Source organism: Lutjanus erythropterus, chromosome 17 (genome assembly GCF_056507025.1).
Source record: "Lutjanus erythropterus isolate fLutEry1 chromosome 17, fLutEry1.hap2, whole genome shotgun sequence".
Taxonomy (NCBI): Eukaryota; Metazoa; Chordata; class Actinopteri; order Lutjaniformes; family Lutjanidae; genus Lutjanus; species Lutjanus erythropterus.
Genome location: NC_139333.1, coordinates 10,100,312 through 10,124,868, shown reverse-complemented (window position 1 = coordinate 10,124,868; position 24,557 = coordinate 10,100,312). Strand labels below are relative to the sequence as shown.

The window sequence follows — 24,557 nt, the reverse complement described above, 5'->3', positions numbered from 1 at the left end:
ACGCTACTCAGAAAACATTCAGTAGGACAGAAAATAAACTCAGTTTAATTTTATCATAACATGTAGCTCCAACTTTGTCTGTTTAAATTCACTACCTTCATCTTATTTCTGGTCAAACATACAGAACATGACTACAGAACATGACTACAGAACATGATATAATATAAATCACTTATTTTTTCCAACTTCAATGAATAAAGAATTTTTGAAGACTGGGTCATTGGTCAACTTCCACATTATTGATCACATATGAGGCAGTGTCTCTGGTCGATCATAAGCCTAAACATACTTTTAATGCAGAGCAAATGATCTACTTGGAACACAGGTCCTGATCAGTCCTGGTATTAATTTGCATCCTGCGTGATCTGCTCACAAGTGAACAGCTCCAAGCGCAGGTGTGAATACACTCAAGATGCATCTAAGATCTGATCGCTCACATTCAAAGGTGGTCTCAGGTGGTACTCAACTGATGTCCTGTAAGTACAACAAAGAATTTCAAAGATATTGGCCTTTTAATCTTTTTCATTTTGTCTTGAAAATAGTATTCATGCATGTCATTTTACAAAAGTGGCAATTCTTAATCAGTAGTGCTTTCTTGTATATTTGGCATTAAATGCAATACACTGACTTGTTTCTTTCCTTGTGCTGCTGTGAGGGGCACACAGAGGAAACAGTCAGAATAAGAAAAAGTCTGCGTCCTGGGCATAGTATAGTAATAAAATCCGAGCACACCATGGAGAATTTCTGCTGTACTGCTGACAGCTCAGCTAAAACATGTGGCTCATTATGGACTGATAGAGGAGTTAGGGTTAGTGTGGCACTGAACTACAAAACAGAAAACAGCTGAATCTTTGTATTGAAGGGTCAATTATTAACATTCAGCTAACAAAATGTGCATATATCCTGCAGGGCAGTTAGATTCAACCACAAGTTGTCACTCAAGACGCATCTGGAGGAACGCTGTAATGCGTGTGAGTGTGAACTCATGTACTTACAGGCTCTATGAGACTGTGTCCCTGGTAGATCATAAGCCTTAGCTTCAAGTTGTCACAGTGTGAATGACTTTAGTATCTCACATTTGCATCTGCTGGCACTTGGGTTGACCAATGCACCAATCTCCAAAAACCTTGTATCCAGGAACAGGGGCTCAAAACTGTGTAATCAAAACAAAACAATCAAGCCAAGTATTTCCCTGATTTTCCCTCCTTTGCCTCCTCACGCCTGCAGGAGCCTCCTGAGATCCTCGTCCATACCTCCTGCTCTCAGCCGCTCCAGGCTGTAGTAGCGATGGACGACATCATCGGCAGTCACTACCACCACCCTGATGCCGTGGGTGTCCTCGCCGAGCTGGCAGCCGATGGCCGAGCTAACCACCATGTCCAGGCCGTCGTGGCAACCACCGGCGTTTCGGTGATAATGGCCGGAGAAGACCACTTTCACCCCTGTGGGAGCGAGAAAGTGCTGAAATTGGTGAACTGCAGGCATTAAATGGTGCAACACAAAAGCTAAATTTGTTTGTTTAGTGGCCTGATTTCGTCTCTGCTTACCTCACAGGTCTAAACTGGGATATTACTATGAATAGGCATCGTGCTCTTTAGAGTGCTGTGCAATTCACACCACGTCTGACCCCTCTGCCCCTCATGTAGCCCAAATGAAGTTGCGGTATGTACAATTATTAACACCGCATAGCACAAAGTGACCAAATAATGTCTACAAGGACTCGGCAGGGTTAGTGATCAACACCTGTGATTCAGTGTTTGTTCAATCAGGAGATTTATGGCTGTAAATAACTCACTTTACAACAGCTAGTGTGTTTTTAAACAAGAACCTGATGCTTAATTTCCTGATTTTCTGATAGATGAATGTAGATTTTAGTTATGCCTTAGTTCACTCAGCATTAGCATAAAATCATTATATGCACTGTTAAAGTGCAATATTGAATAATTTCCCACCTATTACATCTGTCAGAACACAAATAAGAAGGGGAGATTGAGAGAAAAAAAATGAATGAACGAAGGAAGGAAGGAAGAAAGAATTTAAGAAAGTGGAAGAAAGAAAGAAAGAAAGAAAGAAAGAAAGAAAGAAAGAAAGAAAGAAAGAAAGAAAGAAAAAACATACTAAGGAGCTTTCCACTTGTAGCATATTTTGTAAACCTGGGGAACTTTCATTAGGGGAGCCACGATTTTCAATTTATTTTCAATTACAAACGACATCATTAATGGAACGGTGAGGGTAAGGCTCGGCCCTGCCGCAGTGATGCTGTGTCACTACAGCTGAAATGACTGCGCACTTAAAATGGCACGCCAAACCAAGCCTCACTTTGAATGAGGGCTGCAAAATGAGTTGTTCTGCAACTTTCAATTGAACAAAGAGCAAACGTAAGGTTATAATTTGGATTAAAGAAAAATATTTGGATTAGGGTTATGCCGGGGCGTAGTGATGATGGTCAGGGGTTTTATGCTTGAATATTTAAGCTGTACTGAGACCAAATCAGGCATTGCAGCTTGAAATGTTCCAGTACTGATTTTTCCTTTCTTATACTGATTACGATACCTAAACTTTGAGAGTACTGATCCTCAGAGTTAAGTCCTCTCAGCAAGTTTGTTTTGTTTTCCTCACAAACCCAGAACTGAAATACTAAAATGTCTACACAAAAATAAACCAAATCAGGAAATAAAGACTGAAATAACAGCATCTGGATACACACACTACCAATGGCCAGTCAATCCTCCTGTTACTCGCTTAGTCAGTCAGGGTTTCAGCATCTGCCTAAACTACTCTCAGCAAATCCTGGAGAAATTTCGACTGAAAAAAACACACAGTCCACTGGATTATTCCTTCACCCGACACAGATCTCTGCTTATCACAAGCTGGCGACAATAACAGACTATGCAAAAGCATGTGATTCAGAGGTAAAGTTGTCATTTCTCTCCTTCACTGACCACAAAATTTGGTGTACAGGACCCTACTGTAAAATAGCTAGGTCCTGTTTCAGGCTAAAATGTTACATGGTATCTTATCAGTGCACAAACTCACATATTCTCCAATATCAGATGTCACATTTTTTGTCAGAGGCATTTTCCTATACTGGTATCAGAACAATCCTAGTTGTGGTGATTAGCAAAGCAGGGTAGCATGTTTATTTGTGCTTAGAACATAAATGCTGCAAAACAACCCTGAAATAACATTTTATTCCTCTGATTCAGCAGTTTTCTCGCTGCCTCTGCTCCTCATTCAGTGTCTTGCTTGCTGGACCACCGCTGCGCTCTCTCTTTCCCTCAAAACGAATGACTAAAAACCACAGGAAGTTTCTTGGTATTGTCATTTTGCAGCATAAACTCCAAGCCAGACACCAATGTCAAAACTGGGTCTGTGAAATAAACCAAGTGAAGACCCAACTGGAAGAGTTTGGTTCATGAATTCCGCCTGGATAGCGCCCAGTTTCAGCAATATTTCAGGCTGACTGTGGAGCAGTCTGATCACCGGCTTATGTGATTGGCCACCGCAGCGTGACATCGGGTTGTGTTTCTCCAAAAGCTTACTCTGTTGCGACTTTCTGCTATAGGGACACAAGTTTTTTTTTCCATCATCCCCTGCGCTTCCCACCGCTGCAGCCACAAAGCACTAAACCCATTTAAATGAATGAGAGGACTGGTGCTTTTTGTCTCAACACTTGATTTGGTCTGAATACAGCCTTAGGGATACATGTGTGTATTCTTGTCCATCTGTGTGTTACATGTTCAAATGTGCATGCAAGTGTAGGTGAAGGGATTTGATTTTCACATGAGTTGACTGCAGGCTTTTGGCAGAGAAAATTAGCTGCTCTATTTTCTAACCACGTTGTGTTTCCATGGAGGGAAGTCTAGCTCCTTGCTGCCTCGTCTCCAGAGAGACACCCAGCCAAAAAAATAATGAAAACTGGCAACAAAAGAGGATAAATTGCAGTCTGTGCATGAGAAAGACATCGGTCTGTCCCAGAAATCTGCACAACAAAGACAAGGAGGATCCATACTAAAAAACCCTTATGTATCCACTGCTGATACTACTTCGATGTCAGTAACCGTGAAATTACCCTGAATCATCAAGTTCGCCACTCTACATAATCGACCAGCACCAGCATACAAATGTGACCTAAATTTAAGCATATTAATATTGAGAGCTACGTGAGCACTATGGTTGCACATGCTGGACCTTTTAATAATTAATCCTACATAGATGGAAATTGATGATTTAGGCCTGAATGTGCGTGTGCCTGAGCTAAATTCATTTACAATCAAAACCCGGGGCAGCGCTGTGTGGAGCCCACCCTCCCGTGACATGTGGGTGGGCCTGCAGCCATATCATTATGTACCACATATTTCACAAATCTGTTTGTGTATGTGTGTGCGTGGTCAGGAATAATAGCCTTTCATATAACCTTGCCACTACTGGCTACCTGGCCAGGGTCAACACTGTCTAGTCACAAATGTGTGTACATGCATGTTTGTGTGCGTCCTTGATGTTGTTTCTAGATGAAGGCCAAAAGGCCACAAATGTCCTTCGAGCCTCTAGGCCACAGCATGTACTCATTATTCTGTATGACTATGTGTGTATAGGTATTTGTGTGTGCGTGTGCTCTGTGGTGTACTCCGTCTACACTGACAGACACCTAAGTGTTTTTATCTCTCCTATGAGGAATCACACAGCTCGTCTACTATTATTCAGACCCTGCGAGTGAAAACAAAGCGAAGCAGCAACAGAAGTGTGAAGGAGGGAGAAAATGTTTGATGTGATCACCTGATGACTCAGTTAGCGACGCTGATTGTGGAAATGCTGGATTTGTTTCAGTATCCGCATGAGGGCTGTGACTTCTTCGTCACCTCAGAGAGATGAGGTGGTGGGAGGAAGACGCCAAGACAGCAATAGTAAAGAAGTGATAGACAAGAATTAATCCTGTAATAGTAATGACGAATGAACCGGCAGGAACAAAAATCTCTTTGAAGCCAAAATGGTTTTTCAGAACCTCCTCTAAAAGTCCCAGAAGATGCCGTGATTAATCGTGCCACCAAATAAAAGTGTGTGGGAATGTGTAAGTGTGCATATGTATACATGTCTGCAGCTATGTAGCCATGTCTCTGATGAACCACATCCCACACACACTGCATGACACCACCACGCAGCAGCAGTGAGCTTCCCCCATACGTATGTGACATATTTGTGGTGCATCGATGTAGCGGGGTTGTGATGTATGTTTGCTGGTCAGAGCTTTGAAAAATGAAAGAAAGAGGTCACAAATGATGCAATTATTTGAGACAGCTACAGTCGGAAGCACAGTGAGACACAACAGTAAGTCGAGTCAGTTTTATTCATATAGTGCCAAATCACAACAGAAGTTATCTTAGAGTACGATCATATAGAACAGGCAACACAATCTTCATACCTATGCCAACAGAGTAGGTGGACTGCCAATGACTCACAAAATGGCAATATGACTGGTGGAGAGTACCAGCAGCGACAGGCTTCCCAGACCTTAATTACGTTATGCAAGTCATGTGACATAAGTCACTTCAGATTACACACGTGGTTAATGTTGTACAACGGTCGTAATTTGGTTAGGTTTAGGCAACAAAACTACTTGGATAAGTTTAGGAAAAGATTGTGGTTTGGGTTAAAATAAGTATGTTACGTACAGGATCATGTACGTATCACGTGACGGAAGTGCTGTAACCCAAGTGACAGAAATGACGTAACAAACATCATCCACATGACAAAACTTCAAGGCGTCATATGCAACACTGTCCTAATAAACTATGTACAGATTTCTGTAAACATAATCCTTTCAGTCATTACTTAAGAACCACTAGCAGTGTGTAGTGATGGTTTTATCTACAGAGATCCTGCCCTCTGCCCCTCTGCCCCTCTGCCCCTCTGTATTTTCTTATTTTCTCATTATTTTGTTGTACTCGGGACACTTTACCAACCCAAAATGTCAGTATTTGACATCCTGAGAATGAGATGCAACAATCAGCTTTGTTTCTTGTTTGTTTATGAACAGCTTGGACAACTTCTACTGATTTTACCTTTTCCATTTGCAGACTTTCTCGCTCTTTATATTCCTCCATTCAAAACACCCGCTAGAGGTTGCCACCTAACAATAAACTTAAAAAGGTGTAAAGCTGGTTGTTATAAGCTGCTTGCACAGACTACACACTGCTTTACCTGGTGACTATGGGCTGAGAGCAGTTCTAGTCCCCACTCTTCATTATATTATTTACAAAAGAACAAGCAATTCACACCATGAGCAAGCACTTGGCGACAGTGATGAGGAAAAACTCCTTTTTATCAGTCAGAAACCTCAAACAGAACCAGCTCAAGGTAGCCTTTAAAGGAATAGCTCAACATATGATATATGATATAGATGAGTAGATTATTATATTTCTTGTCAGTAAATGAAATATATTTTGTTCTGTTGGTAACTTTAGAGTTGCTGGTAGGCAGATTTCATTACCTTTAGACAGACTAGTTATTTCCCCGTTTTCAGTCTTTATGCTACGCTACGCTAGGTGACTGCTGGCTGTAGCTTCATATTTACGGCACAGGCATGATCAATTTTTCCATGCGAGACTCAACAAAAGAGACGAATAAGAGCATTTCAACCATTCAATGAATGAAACAGATGCAAACGTAATAAATCATATCTTTACAAAATATATATGAATAGCAATTCATGTAAATCTTCTTGAACATTACATATAAGTAACTGCCATTGACTGCAACATGTTAAGTACAAAATTCTGTATAAGTGGTGATATCTGGTAATTTGTATGCACTCAGATCTGCAGCTCACTGGTATTTTAAAATGTCTGAACATCTCCCAGCCAACCACAATGAAGTTTTTTTTTCAATTCACTAATTAAATGCCAGAGTATTTCTATTCTATAAGAGATTCAGCCCCTAGTTTTCGATCCCAAGGCACAAAGGTCCTGGGAGGGTTGCGCTTGGCTAACCTGTATAATGTCTATCAGGCAGAATGGGATCTCTGTGAGGTCGTCACAACTACAGGCTTCCTTTCAAGGTCTTACATATAGATGAAAATTGAAGTGGACTGCACCAATGGACAATTTGTATGTTTTGGAAATGAATTGGCTCACAGGCTTATTCCACTTGCTTTTTCTGAGGAAAACCGATACTCATAAAGACAATTTATCAAAGGCCTGGCGATAACACCCTGACCTGAATTAATTTGAGCACGGTCCTTTCAGAGAGACGTCATTACGCAGGCTTTAGAAGTCAAACCACTCCACCTGGGCCCTTGTCTGCTAAAAAACAATCTCTGTGAGAAAAGATGGTCTATCTGAGGAAGAAGAGCATTTTCAATCTCCAAAAGATTGTCTGCATGAATAAAAGATAAACAATTGAAAAAAATAAATAAAGCAGAATAAAGAAGAATAAGAAAGCTGCCCCCTTTGCAATGCAGTCAGAAGATGAAGCTGACCTCTGAAATTGTTAAGAAAATGAATGCAAGAAAGCACTCTTTCAAAGCAAGGAGTAGGAGCTGAGATTGCCTGCCTGGAACTGAAAAAGACACAAAATAAAAAGCAAAAAACAATTTTAAACTCTAAAAATATCTCATTCTCATCAGATTACAGCTTCTTAAATGTGAATAGGCAAAACAAGACATTCAAGTTTGTCACCTTAGTTTTTGGGAAAGCCTGATCGACTTTTTTTTTTTAACCATTTTCTGACATTTTATGGACCAAACAATTAATTGATTAACCACAAAAATAATCAACATATTAACTGACTAATATACTGTAAGTTACAGGTCTAATCCCAGCTCAATTTCTTTTTAGACAAAATAATTAAATAAACTAATAAACTAAAATAAACAAGCCAGAAATCTGTGCACTATTACTGATTCCAATCTCAATGCCAACAACCACGTTAAATCAATGACAAAGTCAACCTATTATAATCTTAAAATCTACTATGACTTCAAGGATACAGAAAAACTAATTCATGACTTCAGCTCAAGTAGGTTAGACTGCTGTAATACTATTTTTTGAGGTCCCCCCGCCAAAAAAAGAAAAAAACACTAACACAGCTTCAGGTCTCTGCACTGGCTAGAGTACCTTTCAGTCATAGAACTGACCTCAAGTGGCTGGTTGTCTATAAATCACTAAATGATTTAGGGCAAAAATGCATTTTTCACAACCTTATGCCCCAGGTCTCTTAGGTTTTCTGTAACAAGTCTGCTAACAGTTTCTAGACTTAGAACAAAACATGGTGAAACTACAAATAATTATTATGCTGTTCACTGTATCAGAAGATCTCAGATTTGCCCCAATTTTCACTACTGCCTTTTACAGTCTGAAGACTTTTATGTCTATTTCTGCACTCTCTGTTAAGACGAACGTTCATGTCTTTCTTAAGCATTTTTTGCTCTTTTATTCTTTTGTCTTTTTAAATGTCTTTATGTAAAGCAACTTGAATTTCCTCTGTATATAAGATGTGTGATATAAATACAGTTGTCTTGCTTTGGTAGCTGTTGCTATCAGCAAGTTGTTCCACTAAAGACAATGGGACTTTAAATGCTCTGAAACTTTGCAGCTGCTGTTGAGGAAGGTTCTTGTATTTCAAATGCAATCTTTTGGCTCATTTTTATCAAAAACTAGGTGATTAAAGTGCTAACAATCTGCAGGTACTCTTAATCATGACTACCGCTGCAGGTGATTTCATGATGTGCCCACCTTCAACCAGAAAACGCACCTCAGAAGTGTGAACAGCTGCTGTAGTTCTCTGCTGAAATGAAAACTTAAGAGCGTGTGGACTTTCATGTACTGCTGGATGCTACCACTGCCTCCAGGATAATGATAGCTGGCACCCTTCTGGGAAAATGACCTTGATTTGACAATAAGGAAATACAATACACAAGTGCTTTCACTTCGCTTTGCTCCAATCAAAGCAGCATACCTCACATTCTGTACATTGTTTTCCAAAGTGCCTCGCAGTAGAATCAGCGTGGGTGGCCCGGTGGGACTTAACCTTAACCGCGGTAATGTTTGTGCCATGGCTCTAGCCATTCAGCCACACAAAGAATCAAATCCTTCTCCCTCCACTGATTACACCTTACTAAAGCCATTCAGCCATATAGAGAATGGATATAACTGTGCTAAGTGTAAGTGTCCTATACACAGACGGGAGGCACAGTATGTGTTCAGAGAGTGTTAAAAAGCAGTATCGCATACAGAAGAGGATTGTTGAGTCCAATTTCAACCCATTTTCGTCTCCTCGCCATGCTTTGCTGCATTCTTCCCGTTTCCCTTTTCTTGCTGAGTGGGTGCCCTCGCGAAAACACGCGCTCCCAGCGCTGATAATTCCGCGTCTTGTCTCGGTCTCCGCGGAAATCCCATTTACCTGTCAGCCTTGAAACAGTGCTAGTTCTTTTGTGCTTTTCTTTGTGATAAAGACTCCCATCTGGGGACTGGCCTTTGCTTTGACAGACAGAGGAGGGGAGGGGGGAGGGATGGTGTCGGAGCACTCAGAAAATACCCAGAGTAAGCAGTCAGACTGATGAAAACATATTGAATGCTAACGGAGGAAAATTACCCGGAGTCAAATTGAATTCTGGTCAGGGCTGCAGACAAACGCACAGAAAGGAGCAGGGGAGTCCTTTCCAATATGTGACTGTGCTTATATGATAATTTTTATATGCAGCAGTCATTTGAGTCATGTTCACTTTAATTGGTTTGAATATTCTGAAACACCTTTACTATTTAAATGCTAATTGTGGTCACTGATGTAGACCGCAAAATAAAGGAATAAAGGAAGTAAAGAAAGTCTGTCCACATTTGATCATGTTTGATGTTTGTGCTTTTCCTTCAATCTGCCCTCCACTTCTTTCTCTTCCCACTCTCTATCATCTCCCTTTCATCTCTTGGTCACTGATTGGATTTGCTAATTGCAAGCCAAGTTCCTATCTTGCCACTAAGCCTCCCCCCTTTCAGCGATTACCTCTATGCGAAGCCATTTTCCGACAGACCTTTCCTCCTTTTCTCCATCTCTCTCTTTGACACAAACTCTTAATGTGGTTCTGAACAAAGCTGTCATCCGCATGTCTGTGAGAATGGGGTTGCGTAGGAGTGAACATGCAACGTGAGCGTGTGCTTGTATTGAAGGGCGGTTGTCATTAAAGTGCAGGTCTGGGAAATAATTCATCATGAAATGGTGGCTGTTGATAATTTGCATGACAGAGGGATACAAAATGATGTAGCGTCGTGAGGCATCTTGAAGCCCTGGCTACTCATAAATCACTCTCAGCCATCAGTCACCACGCAGCAGCATCCCCTTCCTGTGTCCTCCAGTTACACACATACACATGCACACAGTTACGAAGGGAGGTGGGAAATGAAAGCAGTCAGCATGTCATCCGTCCCTCAGAGAGCATGCATGCCTTTTGGCCATTTGGTACCCAACGTGGTACCTAATCATCCTGAATATACAAAGCTATGATCCGTATGTTCCTCTAAGTAAGACAGGCCTTGAAACTGTTAAATTGTCACAGATGTACAGGGGTGTAGTCGTGAGGTGACCCTCAAAAAGCCTGGAGTTAAAAGTTTCTTTGCATCTGTGGCAGCTTTAGTTCTCCATCAGTGTCCACACAGGAGGTGTTCAGGCACAGAGCTGACTGAGAGTAGTTAACCCACGCTTTGGCAGCGCTCACAGCCCAAAACATAATCACTGTAAATATGAGAGTAAAACACTTTAAGGTGCTGCTTAAACCGCAGCAGGGGAGGAAGAGCAGGGTGAGCTGATGTGAGATGTAGCTGCGACAGAAATGCCAAGGACGGCAGAGACTTTTGAAGGAACCCAACTCATTAATTCCACAGGGAAAATCACTTGTGGGCCACAGTTTTGATTCATCTTCCACAGAGCTACATGCCCCACCAGTATCATCTCAGAAGTGGAGCGTTTTGCCCGTCTGATTATGTTGACTTGCTTAGATTTAGTTGATTTCATTCTCTTTCTTCGTTTTTTGTGCTTCTACCATGGGTAAGTAGGCTACGTAGTTAAATAGCTTCTTTTTTTGTATTCATTGGGTCTTTTATTTTGAAAATTCACCTGATTCCCTAGGCTGTTTCTGTGTCTGAAATCTGTCAAAGATAAACTTGCTGCGTATTCTCCATGGAGCAGAGTGGAGAGCCACTTCTTGGATGTGCTGCAGCGCGGCTGGTGAGATCACAAGCATTTTTTATACGACGGCCACGATCAGCTCCAACAGACGTAGCACAGCTGGAACACAGCGCAGCCATGCCTGCTAGCATCAAGTAGTAAGAAGTAACATCAAATCATTAGAAAAACTATAACTTAATATTGACTACATTCAGATAGACTGCAGTACTCCAATATTAAACAATTAGCGAGTGGAGGAATCAAACAAAGTACATTTACTACAGCAGTGTTCATAAGTACTTAGTTTTGACATACTTGTACTTTTCTTCACTTGAGTATTTCCATTTACCGATTTGTCAAACTTGCAATCAACCACATTTCAGAGGAAACTGTTGTACTTTTCTTCATTATATTTATTTGACGGTTGCACTTAGTTACTCATTAAATAACATTAAATTGTTGCTTTATCAGTAATAGATAAATAATCTGTCAGGGTCTAAAACTAATTTTATATTGTTATTAGGTTTACTTCAAATACTTCTTCCATCATTACTACATGAGTAATAAATTGTCTTGTAAATAGAGTTTTCTGACTACTAAATGATATTGAAATTTAATATGAACCTTATTTTGGTTTGTAAGGGATTGTACAATCAAGTAGGCAAACAAGAACAACAGTCACTCTCTACAAAATGTCATTATCCCTGTGAGCGTAATCAAATCAAGAGCTGTGCATTCCAGTTTTTGTCATGTTATTGGACAGAGGTTTGAGGTTGAACTCTGCTATAAAAATATAATATACTGAATTTAATCAAAGCTGCACTAATCAATATTTTTATGTGAACAATAAAAAAAAAACATCTTTGTAATATGAAAGGGGTTGCTCATAGTAACAACCCCACAGAGAATTATCACACACTCTTCTGTTCTGTTCTCTGTCAGTTTATTGCTTTCAAGTTACTTAATAAAGTAAACTGATTATGTAAAAATTAAACAGTAAGAAGTTTAGGTTGGTCATTAAGTTTCGTCTCACACGCTCAGCAAACAAATACAGACAGAAAGAACTTGGATGGAGTACAGTTGCACCGCAGGGAGTGGTTTTTTTTTTCTGTATCAGTGAGGTTTCTCTCGACAGCGGCAGTTTAAGCTCCCTTCATTGTTTTGATGCCATGGTCCTTGTCCGTTTCATTAGTCAAAAGTGTCTGAAGCACAGTCACAGCAGGAATCACATTTGATGCCAAAGAATTAGTGGAGCTCATCTTTCAAGTTAACTCCTCAAACGGAGCCAGAACAGATCACCACTGGTTAGGCTTCTTATAGACGTGTTGAGCTGCACTTGAATGTTTTCCTGGCAGGAGTGGGGTGAGGTGGAATGTTTAAAATGTCCAACTATTTTCTCTCCGACTGCCACCACATCAGCTACACTTCTCTAAGCCAAAAGACCCTCGTTAGCAGCCAGCTGGAGGGTGTGAGCGACATGCCGTTGAGTCCAACATCACTCATGGCCTTGATGATGTTTTTGGGGTTGTCCTGGAGCACAACGTGAACAGAACCTTTCAGAATGCCTCACATCAGAAGCATATCATCAAACGCACCTGCTACGGCTTGGCTGGCGAGCTCGGAGAACGACTCTCCGGGGGGTAAAATCCTCATCAATCCACTGCTTATGAGAGATGTTGGGCTGACACTGCTAGTCCAAATGTCAGCGGTGCAGCCGAATGCTGAAATGTCCTGCAACAGGCTGTTGATACGCTTTTTTGCAAAGTCAGCAAGCTTTGGTAATATGGTTTCTATGATGTGGTGACGGCTCGGAATCTCAGAATTCAGCTCCACTACGCCGAGAAGATGATGAAATCCTGTATTGTCAACTACAACAGCTGACAATGGCTGGTCATCAAGAGAAATATACTGGAAAGAGCCGGTGGGTCGTCTGTGGGTATTTTCTCTCGCTTCTCCAGCGTTTGCTGCAAAGTTAATTGGCTGTTGCTGTTTCCCGCTACAAGCGTTAGCAAATTAACTGCTCCACTGACGAGAGGTTCACATCACGTGAATATTAAGTGGTGTCAGGTGCGGCTGTATCAGAATGGGGTTACAGTACAATTACGATTACGAGTACATGAGCACAGTATCAGACAGATGCCTGATATTGGTATCAGTACATCCCAAGCTCTTACAAAGAATATGGGCTGTAAAGAAGGCAATGGATGGATACACTAAATCCTGCAAATCTGCTTTTGTATCTTACATAGTTACTGCCATTTTGTGCTCCTGTGCTTTGTTTTAGCTACTAGTATTCAATATATCTATGTTTGTTGTTTGTGTTGTACAGGACAGAGCAAGATGGCTCTGAACCTTTGTCTCATGCAAACACTGTGGAGAGAATAATGATTTATAAAGTCAGAAATCCTCAGAGTGAAAACAGGCATGACATTATACTGAGAAAAGATGGCTAAAATTTAAAACATGATTTATGATGTATAGGTACAGGCAGCCAGGAATGCCGTTTCAGTAAAATAGTCTGAAATTGGCAAAAAGTTTGAAGAAAATTAACAAAAATTGGATTTAACAATAAGTTTGGCTGATTACATATCTGACCAAACATGCAATCCCAGGTACTGAAGACAACTTGGGATGAAAGAACATAAACAGAAGCAATGTAGTTGCATGCATTTGTGGATACCACAGTGTCAAGATTCTCCAAACTCACAACTTGATTTGACTTTAAGTTGCAAAAAAAGTGCAGCAGCATGCTATAGGGGTAAGCTATGGTGTGTTGTATTTTAAGTGTTGTTTTGTGTTTCTTTTTTCTTTTGACACTTTCCACCCCCGCCTGCCGCCTACTTGCATGCATCTAGGATAATCCTGCTTTTGGTTTTTGATACATTTTCGATTTAGCGCATTTTGGTCAATTTTCAATTTAGAACTGAAATCCTGACACCCCAAACGGTAATGCACAAAATCTTAATGACTTTCAACTCACAGTGGAAGAGAAAAGCACTGGAATCACGCAGATACAAAGCAAGACCTTCATCAGCGGTTCAATCAATAAAACAGTAAATGAACAGAAAGTTCCAAGAGTTGAGGATTGCTCCATGGATCGTCCATACAACAGTGTGGATTGTTTCAAGCATTTAGGCTGTGTCTAGTCAGACTTTAGTCCCCCCCATCATCTCACGGTCCCTAAAACAACACTCCCTCACCCGGTTTTCCATCTGAATGCCCGGTGATTCGTCCCCACCTTTGCTGCTGGTAGAACTAAAGAGAGACAAAGAAAAAAGACAGAAGAAGAAAGCAAAACACAGAAACACCAAAAGCATTATTCGGTCTCATCATTAAAACAATGGGGTTAAAGGCTTAACCGTGGCCTCTTATCAAATCCCCAGTGGGTGATAAATGTGTCTTCGCTTTTGAACAGTGAAGGACCCTTGCTGATAAAGAAAACCAGCGGCAAGAGAGAGAGAAGGAGTGAGAGACTGAGAGGGAAAGATGGAGAGACAATGCAGAGCAGCACACTGCTTATCTTTGCCTCTAATTAGCTACTGTATGTACAACTTTACAGCCGCCAGCAATGTTGGGAATTCTAATGAATTTCTCAGCTGCACTCTTATTTATTTATTTTTTTTTACATAAACAGGGTTTGGAGGTAGCATGGAAGTGTGTATCTGTTTGTATATCTGTGTGCATTCATTCGTACTTGTTTGTATGTGCAATGAAGGTATCCTGAATGTAGGATAAAAAACCACGGAGGAGGAGGAGAAGGAGGAGGAGGGCAAAGAAATCTAATTACAGTACTCCCATCTATGAGGAGAGGAGAGGCTGAGAGCACTGCTGGGATTTCTGCTCCTCAACTCGCCTCTCGGAAAGGAGAGACACCAGCGACGGGGATTCAATCTTCTCTGAAGAGATTCTGGATGTGCGTGAAACCTGTTCTCTCGAAAATTCAACATCCTCAATGAGAAAGCAACCTACAATTTTTGCATGTCTTTCTTCCTCTGCTTTCAGTAACTAAATGCTGGCTGAGCTGCATTCATGCACTAAAAAATTGGTATAGGTAGAGGCAACAAAGCCAGAGAGAGCATATTTACTATGATTATGGGTATGACAGTGACGAGGCAGCACAGATGTAACCATAATAAGAGTAAAGAAGTCCCTCCAGGGTTCTTAGGGCTCTGTGTGATTGTTACCAACAAACTGACTACACTGACTGAAAAGTCATCTACCCAATAATAAATCACTCATTCCTGAGAAATGGGACAAAACTGTATTTTTAGGGGTTTGATTTTTACTCTTCAATTGTGTTGGGAAAATATATTTTTAAATCTTGGCAAACCTCTAAGCGATTCCTTAAATTTTATCAAATCTGACACACACAAAGTCATAATATTATGATATAAAATGCATCGACCTGTTTAACGTTTTTGTTGAATTAAATACAATTATCTAAATAGCTGTATAATCAAAACGTTTGATATATTTTTCTTCAATAAATAAATACCATTATAATGTTGCGCACTTACAATCTCTGTTGATAATGTAATTTGTCTTTGTGAAAAAAAACCCCATTATTATTAACATTATTCAAACATTATTCTTTTTGTTGATGTAAACTCACTTTATTATTATGTTATGTCAGCATGTTTAATGAATATAAAAGAAATTCTCTATGAATTCTTTAAGATGGAGTTGACAGCTAAATGACAGAATTAATGTCATATACAGGGGTGTGGCCTAACGGGTGGCCAAAGCGAGGCTCTGACTTTTTTACATTTATTTATTTATTTTTTATTTACATTTTTTAAAAAGTACTATTTTAAAACAGATTTTTCAACATCATAGATGGCAACTTTGTAAGACACTATATTTGACAGATCTGATGTCTTGTGAAACCGACAGAATATTATATATTTTCATTTCACAGTTGTAATGAGCAGCCATTTCATTTTTTTTAATTTTCTAAGAATTCTCTTAGGGCTAATCAAAATATACACTGTTAAGCCATAATTCTTATTTAACTTAGATTTAAAATGGCTATGGAGTTGACATGTTGTTGAAACACCTCTAACAGCAAAATTATTTGATGAATTTGTCGAAAAATAAAGGGCTTACCAGCACTTGAGCAGTGTTCGCGCCTTTTGAAGGCATTTAGCACATTTTAAATGGTCTGAAGTTGTGAATTCTAGTCTAGGAAAAGGGTGTTTTCTGGCACAGGGAAAGTTTAGATATTAAAAAAATTAAAGCAGACTGAAACATTTTATAAATTGTATATATTTTATATATACATATATATATATGTACCACATACTGTACTTACAATTGATATATATATAAATCCTTGAAGAATAAATTTTAGTGTTAGCAGTAATAATTTTTTGTTGTTGTTGTTTTGGTAGGACATGATTTGCCCAAGTTCTCAAGAATGGATGAAATACAGTGCCACAAAGGAAGTTGTCTTGTTTTGCTTACTGGCTGTCTCAACAGCTTGCAAAGCAATTAATTTATCCCAGATTTACTTGTGCATTTGAAACATGTCCTATTCTAATCAGGGGCCTGGTTTGAGCTCAAAAGATATTAAACATAAGGAGCAAGTGCACAATTAAAGGCAAGATTTAATATCAACCAAATCACTGTCAAATCAGACATCAGAGTAATTGCTTGTGCAATTAAAAAGGGGATTGCACGATACTTTACGTGCCCGAGAGGGGGTCATCACAGAGACACGGTGTATCATTAATATGAGTTGGAATGCAGTCAACAGTTCCCAGGGTGGAACTGCTCGCTCTGATGAGCCACGGGAAGACTAATTGGTGTCGCACCTTTCCCATGTGCGGCTGTGCTGCTGAGATAACATATTGATACTTACTGTAGAATATATCATGCATAGAAAAATGAACCACCGCATAGCGATTTATATGCAAAATGAATTACGCACACAAAAAAACATGAAAAATAAACAGTCGTGCACACACAATCACTCAAGCTCACATATTCTATGAGAAGAAGAAGTAGGCAGAGAAATGAAAAACACCTCAGTGGGGAAAAATCAATTAAATGTATTTCTTTGTCTGCAGGGGACTACATTCTCTATTTCCATCATATGTCCCTGGAGTGGTGGGGGGCTGCAAAAAACCAGCAGCGGTGGTAACAACCTCACAATCGCTGAGCCAAATCCCCAGCTGCTGTAAGCCAACTGTCGCCATGAAAAGACACCTTTGGAGTGGTCGGAGAACTGGGTTACACACACAGCAGTGTGTACTTACTTATGAGGATTTGTTTGATGCCAAAGACACATTCTGCGTAACATCCAGCGATTTCATTTCAAGGCCGATTTCTGTAGAATTAGAATTACTAGGCAAAGAATGAGAAAAGCCATCCAATTTTACCTCTTTGTTCTCGCCAGACTGCTGTTTCTCTTCACTAAAACAAGAACAAATAAGTACTCTGAGACAGCCAACTAAGAAGAATATCCTTGAGTTTTTTTGAATAACGTCCCTGTGTTAGTGATACAAAGAAACACTCTCAGTGTATCATAAAAAGCTTCCCAGCTCCATTAATGGATGTTGAAGAGAAATTCTTTTTACTCGTTAAAACACATAATCCCTCAACTGTTGGAACTGCTACATTTGTCTTCCAGGAAAAAAAAAAAATGAAAACTGGCTGCGCAAACATAGATAGAGACTTATCGCTGTCAACTTCTTACTTTAATGAAAATCTCAGTAGAAAAATTACGTTAATGCTTTCTGTGCCAGTGCTCAACTGTTCCTGTGTGAACGTGTGTGTGTGTGTGTGTGTGTGTGTGTGTGTATGTGAGGTTAATGATGCTGCCCTTTACTGTAATGACAGTAATGATCACCAGAGTACAAGAGCACATCTGGAAGCTTCAGATCACAGGGTGAAGCAGTGAGGACAGACCAACATGGGAGGGAGATGATGCGTTAATAACGGAACGCAAAGAGGGAGAAAAAATTACCATAGCCAATCCAGCCAATGTCCAGAGGAGACATAATCTACCACGGATGAGAGGAAACACAGCCCGCGCAAACAGGAAGCCAAACAACACACGTTCTTCTTTCTTTAATAATAAGCAGCACATAACATCGTTATCGCTAATTTCCATGGTCTGCTCCTTTAAAAAGCCTGCAGTCTCTCCATTGAGATATTTTTACCAAGCACTACCTTGCCCTACAGGAACACTTTTGTTAATATTTATAATGTAACCAATGACAGCGATGCAAGCATTAGCATGGTGAGAAACGAGAGCTACATGAAGTCGAAAAAAATGCAGCAGCATAATATTACATAACCATGAGACACAAGCCTGTTCTATACGCTTAGGCTAAATAAATATGAATACCTAATGCAGTCAATCAAACACAAATGTTAAGCACTAAAACACACTATTCAAACACACCATCAGGCTGCCTAAGTGAGGTCTTACCTCCTCTGGTCACTAAATCAAACGCTGTCACACTTCAAGCTTTGTCACTTCAGTTGTATCTCTGTGTTACTATGAGATTCTAAAATCAGATCGTGATAATTTCACACAACATGGTTCAAATGTCCAGATGGAGTAGCCAGCAACTGGGAAGAAGTAACCAGCTAGGGGGCTCCAGGGGAATGAAAAAAATTTACTGCAAAAACCCACTCTTGGCGGTCTCTTCTTCTATCATGTAATATACACTTCATTATTGCATATTTTGAGTTTGACAGTAGTGAGCAGGTGTGATTTAACAACAAGACGCAGACAGACCAAATGACTGCACTGCACACCCTGGTTTGACAAGGAGTGAGAGGGTGGGTCCCACACAATGAGAGTAGTAAGCTTATGTGCTGGGAGATCCGTCCTTTACCATTTGTCCCTCAAAACTGGAGCAAAGTGGCAGAGCAACCCGCTACTAACATGGCTTAAAAAACAAAATGTGTTTTCCGACCAATATCCGGTGCAAACGCATAGTTGCAAGCTCACAGACTGACACAGAACACAGTGACAATCACAGTCAGTGTCTTTTACAATCATGCCTCAAGGACATATTCCAGTAGATTCAGGGTACAGACGATTACAGCATCAGCCACCAAGACACTCCTAGTAGGAGATGAAGGAGAGAGCAGAAGGAGCATGAAAGAGAAAGTGGAGGATCAGAGCAGAGCAGAATGAACGAAGAGACAAAGGCTGTATTATTCAACAATATCTGGTTTGATTCCTTTTGTGCGAGCGCTTTTTTTTTTTTGTCTTCGGATTTGAATTTTTGATTTTGTACATTTAGCTCACTTATCAAGAGCAGCGAACAACGGCAAGGCTGTGCTGTATTTCATAGCTGTTTTATTTATTTATTCAAGTATCATAGTGTAATTTTCATATGAAACTCGTCTTTTCCTCACTACTTATGGATATCTGGATTATGATTAATCTATATAAACACGGCTAGAGCTGCAACAATTAGTCACTTTATTGATTGATTAATGCCTGTATTCTATTTCTGTATTTTGTATTTTAAATGTGCTTTGGCATTACTGTATTTTGTTTCTTAATTGTCAGGAATTGCTGCCCTTCTTTGTGATTTATTTAACAATCTTTGGGTTTTGGACTGTTGGTTCGACAAAACAACCAAATTAAAGACGTCACTTTCCAATGTGGGAAATTATGATGTGCATTTCTCACACTGTTTTAGACGTTTTATAAACTGAACAACTAATGAATTGTTAAAATAATCATTAGTCACAGCCCTCAACATGGCAAAATGAGGGATGACCTTACAGTAACATTGAAATTCTCCATCTGAGCAGCAGAAACACAGACATTTGCAGATAAATTCAAGAGACAGAGCTTGACATTTTGCCCGAGCCCATTGTTATGTATGGGATAGGACAGGACAGGGAGAGAGCATGAATGTGATGAGTAAAATATGACTGCTGCTTGTAGATAAATCACAGACCATCCAAAATCACATCCCTTCTCCTGCTGTAATCGCATGTACCACATATTGTACTTATAACTAAATGTATGTGCATACCAACATGAGAAAGTCATGTAGTGTTCGCAGCTTTACAGTGAGCAGCGGCATATCTGTCATCAATTATTAATAACCATGCACAGTACATGTGTGTATATAGTTCATACAGTATATGCACTGTATGTAGTGAATTTATAATTGGGGGGTAGGACGTGTGAACACGAGTGTGGATGAGGAAGGACACGTAGCATGTTCTGTACATACAGGCCTGCATATAAAACCCCTGCACGTATTGCCCTTTAAATCTTTAACCAGTGTTCCCTTAGAGGAGCAATCAATTATGAGAGAGAAGGGTCATCAGACCAAAACGGGCCAACATGGTTAAGTACATGTTGGAATAATCGCTGGATAATGAAATTAATACCATCCTCCGCCAGTCACCTTGATGCATGATTGAGAAGCTGAGCATGAGTACGTATGAGTGGTCCTGTCAATCAGTCGTGCAGAATTGGCCGGACAGTGTGACCGTACATGTGTGTGTGTTGAGCCATTGCTTTTCTTAAAGACTTATTGTCCTTGTGAGAGTTTCCCTGCCTGATACCCTTGTATAAGACTATTATAAGCCGACAACAATGGATTCTGATTACGGAATTATTCCTCTTATAGAGAGTGAATTCATTAATTAATTCAATTACGTCTTCGTTGTGTGCGTGTGTGCGCCAGGAGCTCCTCCTGTAGTTCGACTAATGGCATATTAATCCTCTGGGCTGGGATCTTGACTGTGCTTCAGTGAGATATGTGGGAAATGAACAGGTTTAATAGGAGTATCAGCTGAGAAGTATTAAGATATTTAAGACCACTTCACAAGTGTCCTAAATCCATCATTACAGAAAATACTGCTGATATTCTGGAGTTTTCAGATGAGGCTGCTGCTTGACTTTTAAAACAATAAACTTAATCTCTTTTGTGACTTCTAAGTTAGAATTCTGCCGCCAAACAGACATATACACAAATCTGGATTGACAAGAGCCCGTATGTAATGCAGAATAGACTGAAGAATATACTGAAGTGAAACACTGGACACGAACCTGCTCATTCACACATGTTGGTCTGCAAACAAACACTGTAATTAGAGGAAAAGGCTTAGGATGCACAGATTGCGTTAATAGTTATTGGTTCCATGTTGGCTTAGTTTTGTAGTCATCGCAATTTTATCAAATCAAATTTTCCCCAAAACACAAAGCGAGACTGATTATTGCAACTTTATAAAAGTAGCATTAAATTCAAAATCCAATCAATTTTTAAAACTTGTAAAAAAAATTTATTTATCTTTGATGTTTTATTTAAGGCCTATAATTCAGATTATTGGATTTTAGACTTTTGAAGGCTTTTTAAGGACCCGCAGAAATCCTGGTCTTACCTGCTTTCTTGAACATGTCCAACAGGTATTGTCTGACTCCCCAATGCAGATTGAAGTAGTCGTTCTCCTCATCAGGGGTCTTTAGGTACAGAGGAATGTGCTGGAACACCAGGATATGTCTGGGTTTGGGTTCCTGAATAAGAGACAGATGTGAGGAATGAGACGAAGACAAAATCAAAGACAAAATCCAATTGTTGTGTCAAATGGCTGCCGACGCCAGCACTTATCCAAACTTCCAGACACAGCAAAGCAGGACATTTTCCGGCTAAAACGTCTTCATAAATCAGACTAGAATAGAATTATGTCATTGATGCTATCCTACCATTGAGGAGGAGGCTCTGCTCAGCTGCTCCTGCAGCCACATCTCCTGGGCCTCCTTCTGCTGAGGGCAGGCCGAGGCGTCATAGAATAACTGGGAGTTCAGAACCAGGCAGAACACGCCACCCACCTGAGACAACAGGACAAAGAAGAGACAGAGATGCTAGCCTACACCTCATTCACTTTTCCAAGACATCTTTTATAATGCATTTTCTACGGTATCTACCGTATACATTTTGACTCTTACAATTATTATTTTTCTGTTGTAGCAATTTCTATAAATTTTTACTGCAACAACTGGTTGTAGCCGTGGCTCTAAATTTAATTCACATTTATGTCTTCTTTTATGGTTTGTAACGTGAAGGTATCACAGATGTATGGCTTCTGTTTTGACCCTAAAAGGAGTGCTTCACTTTATATATGAAAAATAGTTAAGTGGTCATGATTAGTCTTACACTGTTGCTCATGTTGGCTCATGAAAAAGATTAAAGTCTGAAAAATAACGCTGATAATGTCACAGTGATCTGGGCCATCTGGGTAATCACAGACTGAATTTATGACAGAAAGTCTGGAGTTAGAAAATTGTGGGTATTTATCAGGCAGGAGAGCCTAAGTCTCTAATGAAAGATACTGTTGAGTTGCATAATGGGTAATGTAGGATCCAGTGTTTTTGAAGCTTGTCCCATACTACAGCTTAAAGGTAAGGACATCTCAGGCTCTTTTGCTTTGATTTTGATCATGTTTTCAAAAATCTGTCTCTTATCCATCCCCGAATTTTAAGGAAGTACAATACTAAATAGTCCAAGGGCCCCTTCAATTACTAAAAGTACATTCTATACATGTATGCACAAAGCAGAAAAGAACAAAAGTATATAGAGTGTAGGTAAGACTTAGCATATTTGTGCTCAGGGCCATGGTTAGTGATAAACCATAATATCACCACATCATTAGTAACAGCCAATAAAGGTTTTAAAATGATGTATCGGTATCAGCCTGAAAGAACATTTCTGTGATTATTATCATATGCATGCAAAGTGCATATGTCTGTGGTGCGGAGGTTTTTTTTGAATTGGATGGACAGCAACGTTGCTATTTGCAATGATTGCTCAGCATCTGTCACACATGGAGGTGCCAAATCGCATTCTTTAAACACCACAAAATTAATTTCACATCTTAAGATCTGTCATCTTGATCATAATGGCAAATTTGTGAAACACAAAGAGAAACAGGCACCAGTCAGAAAAAAAAACCTGTCAGCAATAGTTTTCTTATTTTGCTCAGGGAATGTAAATAAGTGAATCTACATTTTGAAAAGCAATGCAGCTTATGTCTGCATCTGCCAGTGGGCCATCTTGATCAGACTGAGAATAATATGTTAATTCCACTATGAGAGAGACTTGATTTTTTCTGCAAATGGGGGGAAAAGTACATGCACATATCTGTATCAGCATTACCAATGAGTTGGAAAATATCAACAAATCGGATGTTGGGAAAAATCCAATATGGTGCATCCCTACCCATGCCCATAATAAGCTGTCCATGCTACAGTCACTACTACAGACTATGCTTCTATTCATAATATTAGTACTACTATTAAACGTCTTTGGTGTCTGCTTACCCAGAAGCTGAAGTAATCGTCGCCCCAAGCTCTGCAGTACTGCTCCACTGTCTTGGGGGTAGGGGTGTTGCCCAGGTCATGGTTCCCACTGACAAATACCAACGGGATGGAGGGATCTATCCCCCTCAAGGCCATCTTCAGGTCTCGTTCCTGACCTTTTCTGAATGGGGTGTCTGCAGGGAAAAGGGGAGCTCTCTGTCACAAGTCCAAAGACAGCTTGATGTCTTTATGAGAAATTCGGTGGCGGTTACAGGCAGAAAAACAAAACAAGACTGACTTGGATCAGAAAAATCGATGCTTGATTATAAATATTGATAATAACGTCTTACCTGGACAGGATAAAATGAGTCAGAGAGACAAACATATATGAATGATGATGAAAACTGTCAGATTGAGAGTGTGAAGGGCACTACAGGCGAGAGTCGCCTTAGGGAAGGGGGATTATTCGGATGATAATGATGACAGCTCTGAGAATGATCAATGCTCTGTATCGCTCGACTTTATATCACCATGGTTACTGACATGATGAGTAGTGTTTTGGTGGAAGCCTCCCCGGTCTGTGCGGCAAACCCAGCCTTTCTGCTGAGCTGAGCGCGAGCCACATCTTGTCAGGTTCATTGGTCCGAGATACATGAGGCTATTGGATTTACAAGACCTTTACAATGTGTTCAATTTGCTTGTTGTGTTAAAATCAGGATCACTTAAGCCTGGAGTTCATAAAGAGGAGAAGTGTGCAGAAAGGAGGGGAGCTAAATTAATTCAGCCTCAGCATAGGTAATGGGTAGAGAATGGGTGAGACTCAAATCTATTTATAATTTAGAATGTATATCAAACAAACCTATCAGCCCCTGCTCTTAAGTTATTCTTTCCTCTCCGTCTCCTCTCTTTTTTTTCTTTCCCTCTTTATTCATCTGAGTAATTATTTTACTGGCCTACTTTCAGAGCAAACGTTTCCTTGGATGTTTGGATAGGACTCATTACATAAGAGCCTTTTCCGACAGAACATCTTGTGCATGACAGAGTGAGAGAATGTAGAGTTTAAAACGCATCCACATAAAAGGTAAAACGTCGTTTTCACCTGTCTCTCTTCTATAATTAAGCT

At 40.0% G+C, this 24,557-nt stretch overlaps 1 protein-coding gene across 1 annotated transcript in view; it reads right to left on the bottom strand.

The window, feature by feature from the left end:
• Window positions 1–676: 676 nt before the first annotated feature.
• cpped1 (calcineurin-like phosphoesterase domain containing 1) overlaps window positions 677–24,557 on the bottom strand; it is a 40,232-nt gene continuing 16,351 nt past the window's right edge. Inside the window, exons 3-6 of the mRNA XM_084741530.1 lie at window positions 23,456–23,628; window positions 21,842–21,967; window positions 21,520–21,652; window positions 677–1,442 (exon numbers count right to left, since the gene is read on the bottom strand). Of these exons, the coding sequence (XP_084597656.1) occupies window positions 1,216–1,442; window positions 21,520–21,652; window positions 21,842–21,967; window positions 23,456–23,628 (659 nt within the window). The 3' untranslated portion in view covers window positions 677–1,215. The remainder of the gene's footprint in view (window positions 1,443–21,519; window positions 21,653–21,841; window positions 21,968–23,455; window positions 23,629–24,557) is intronic.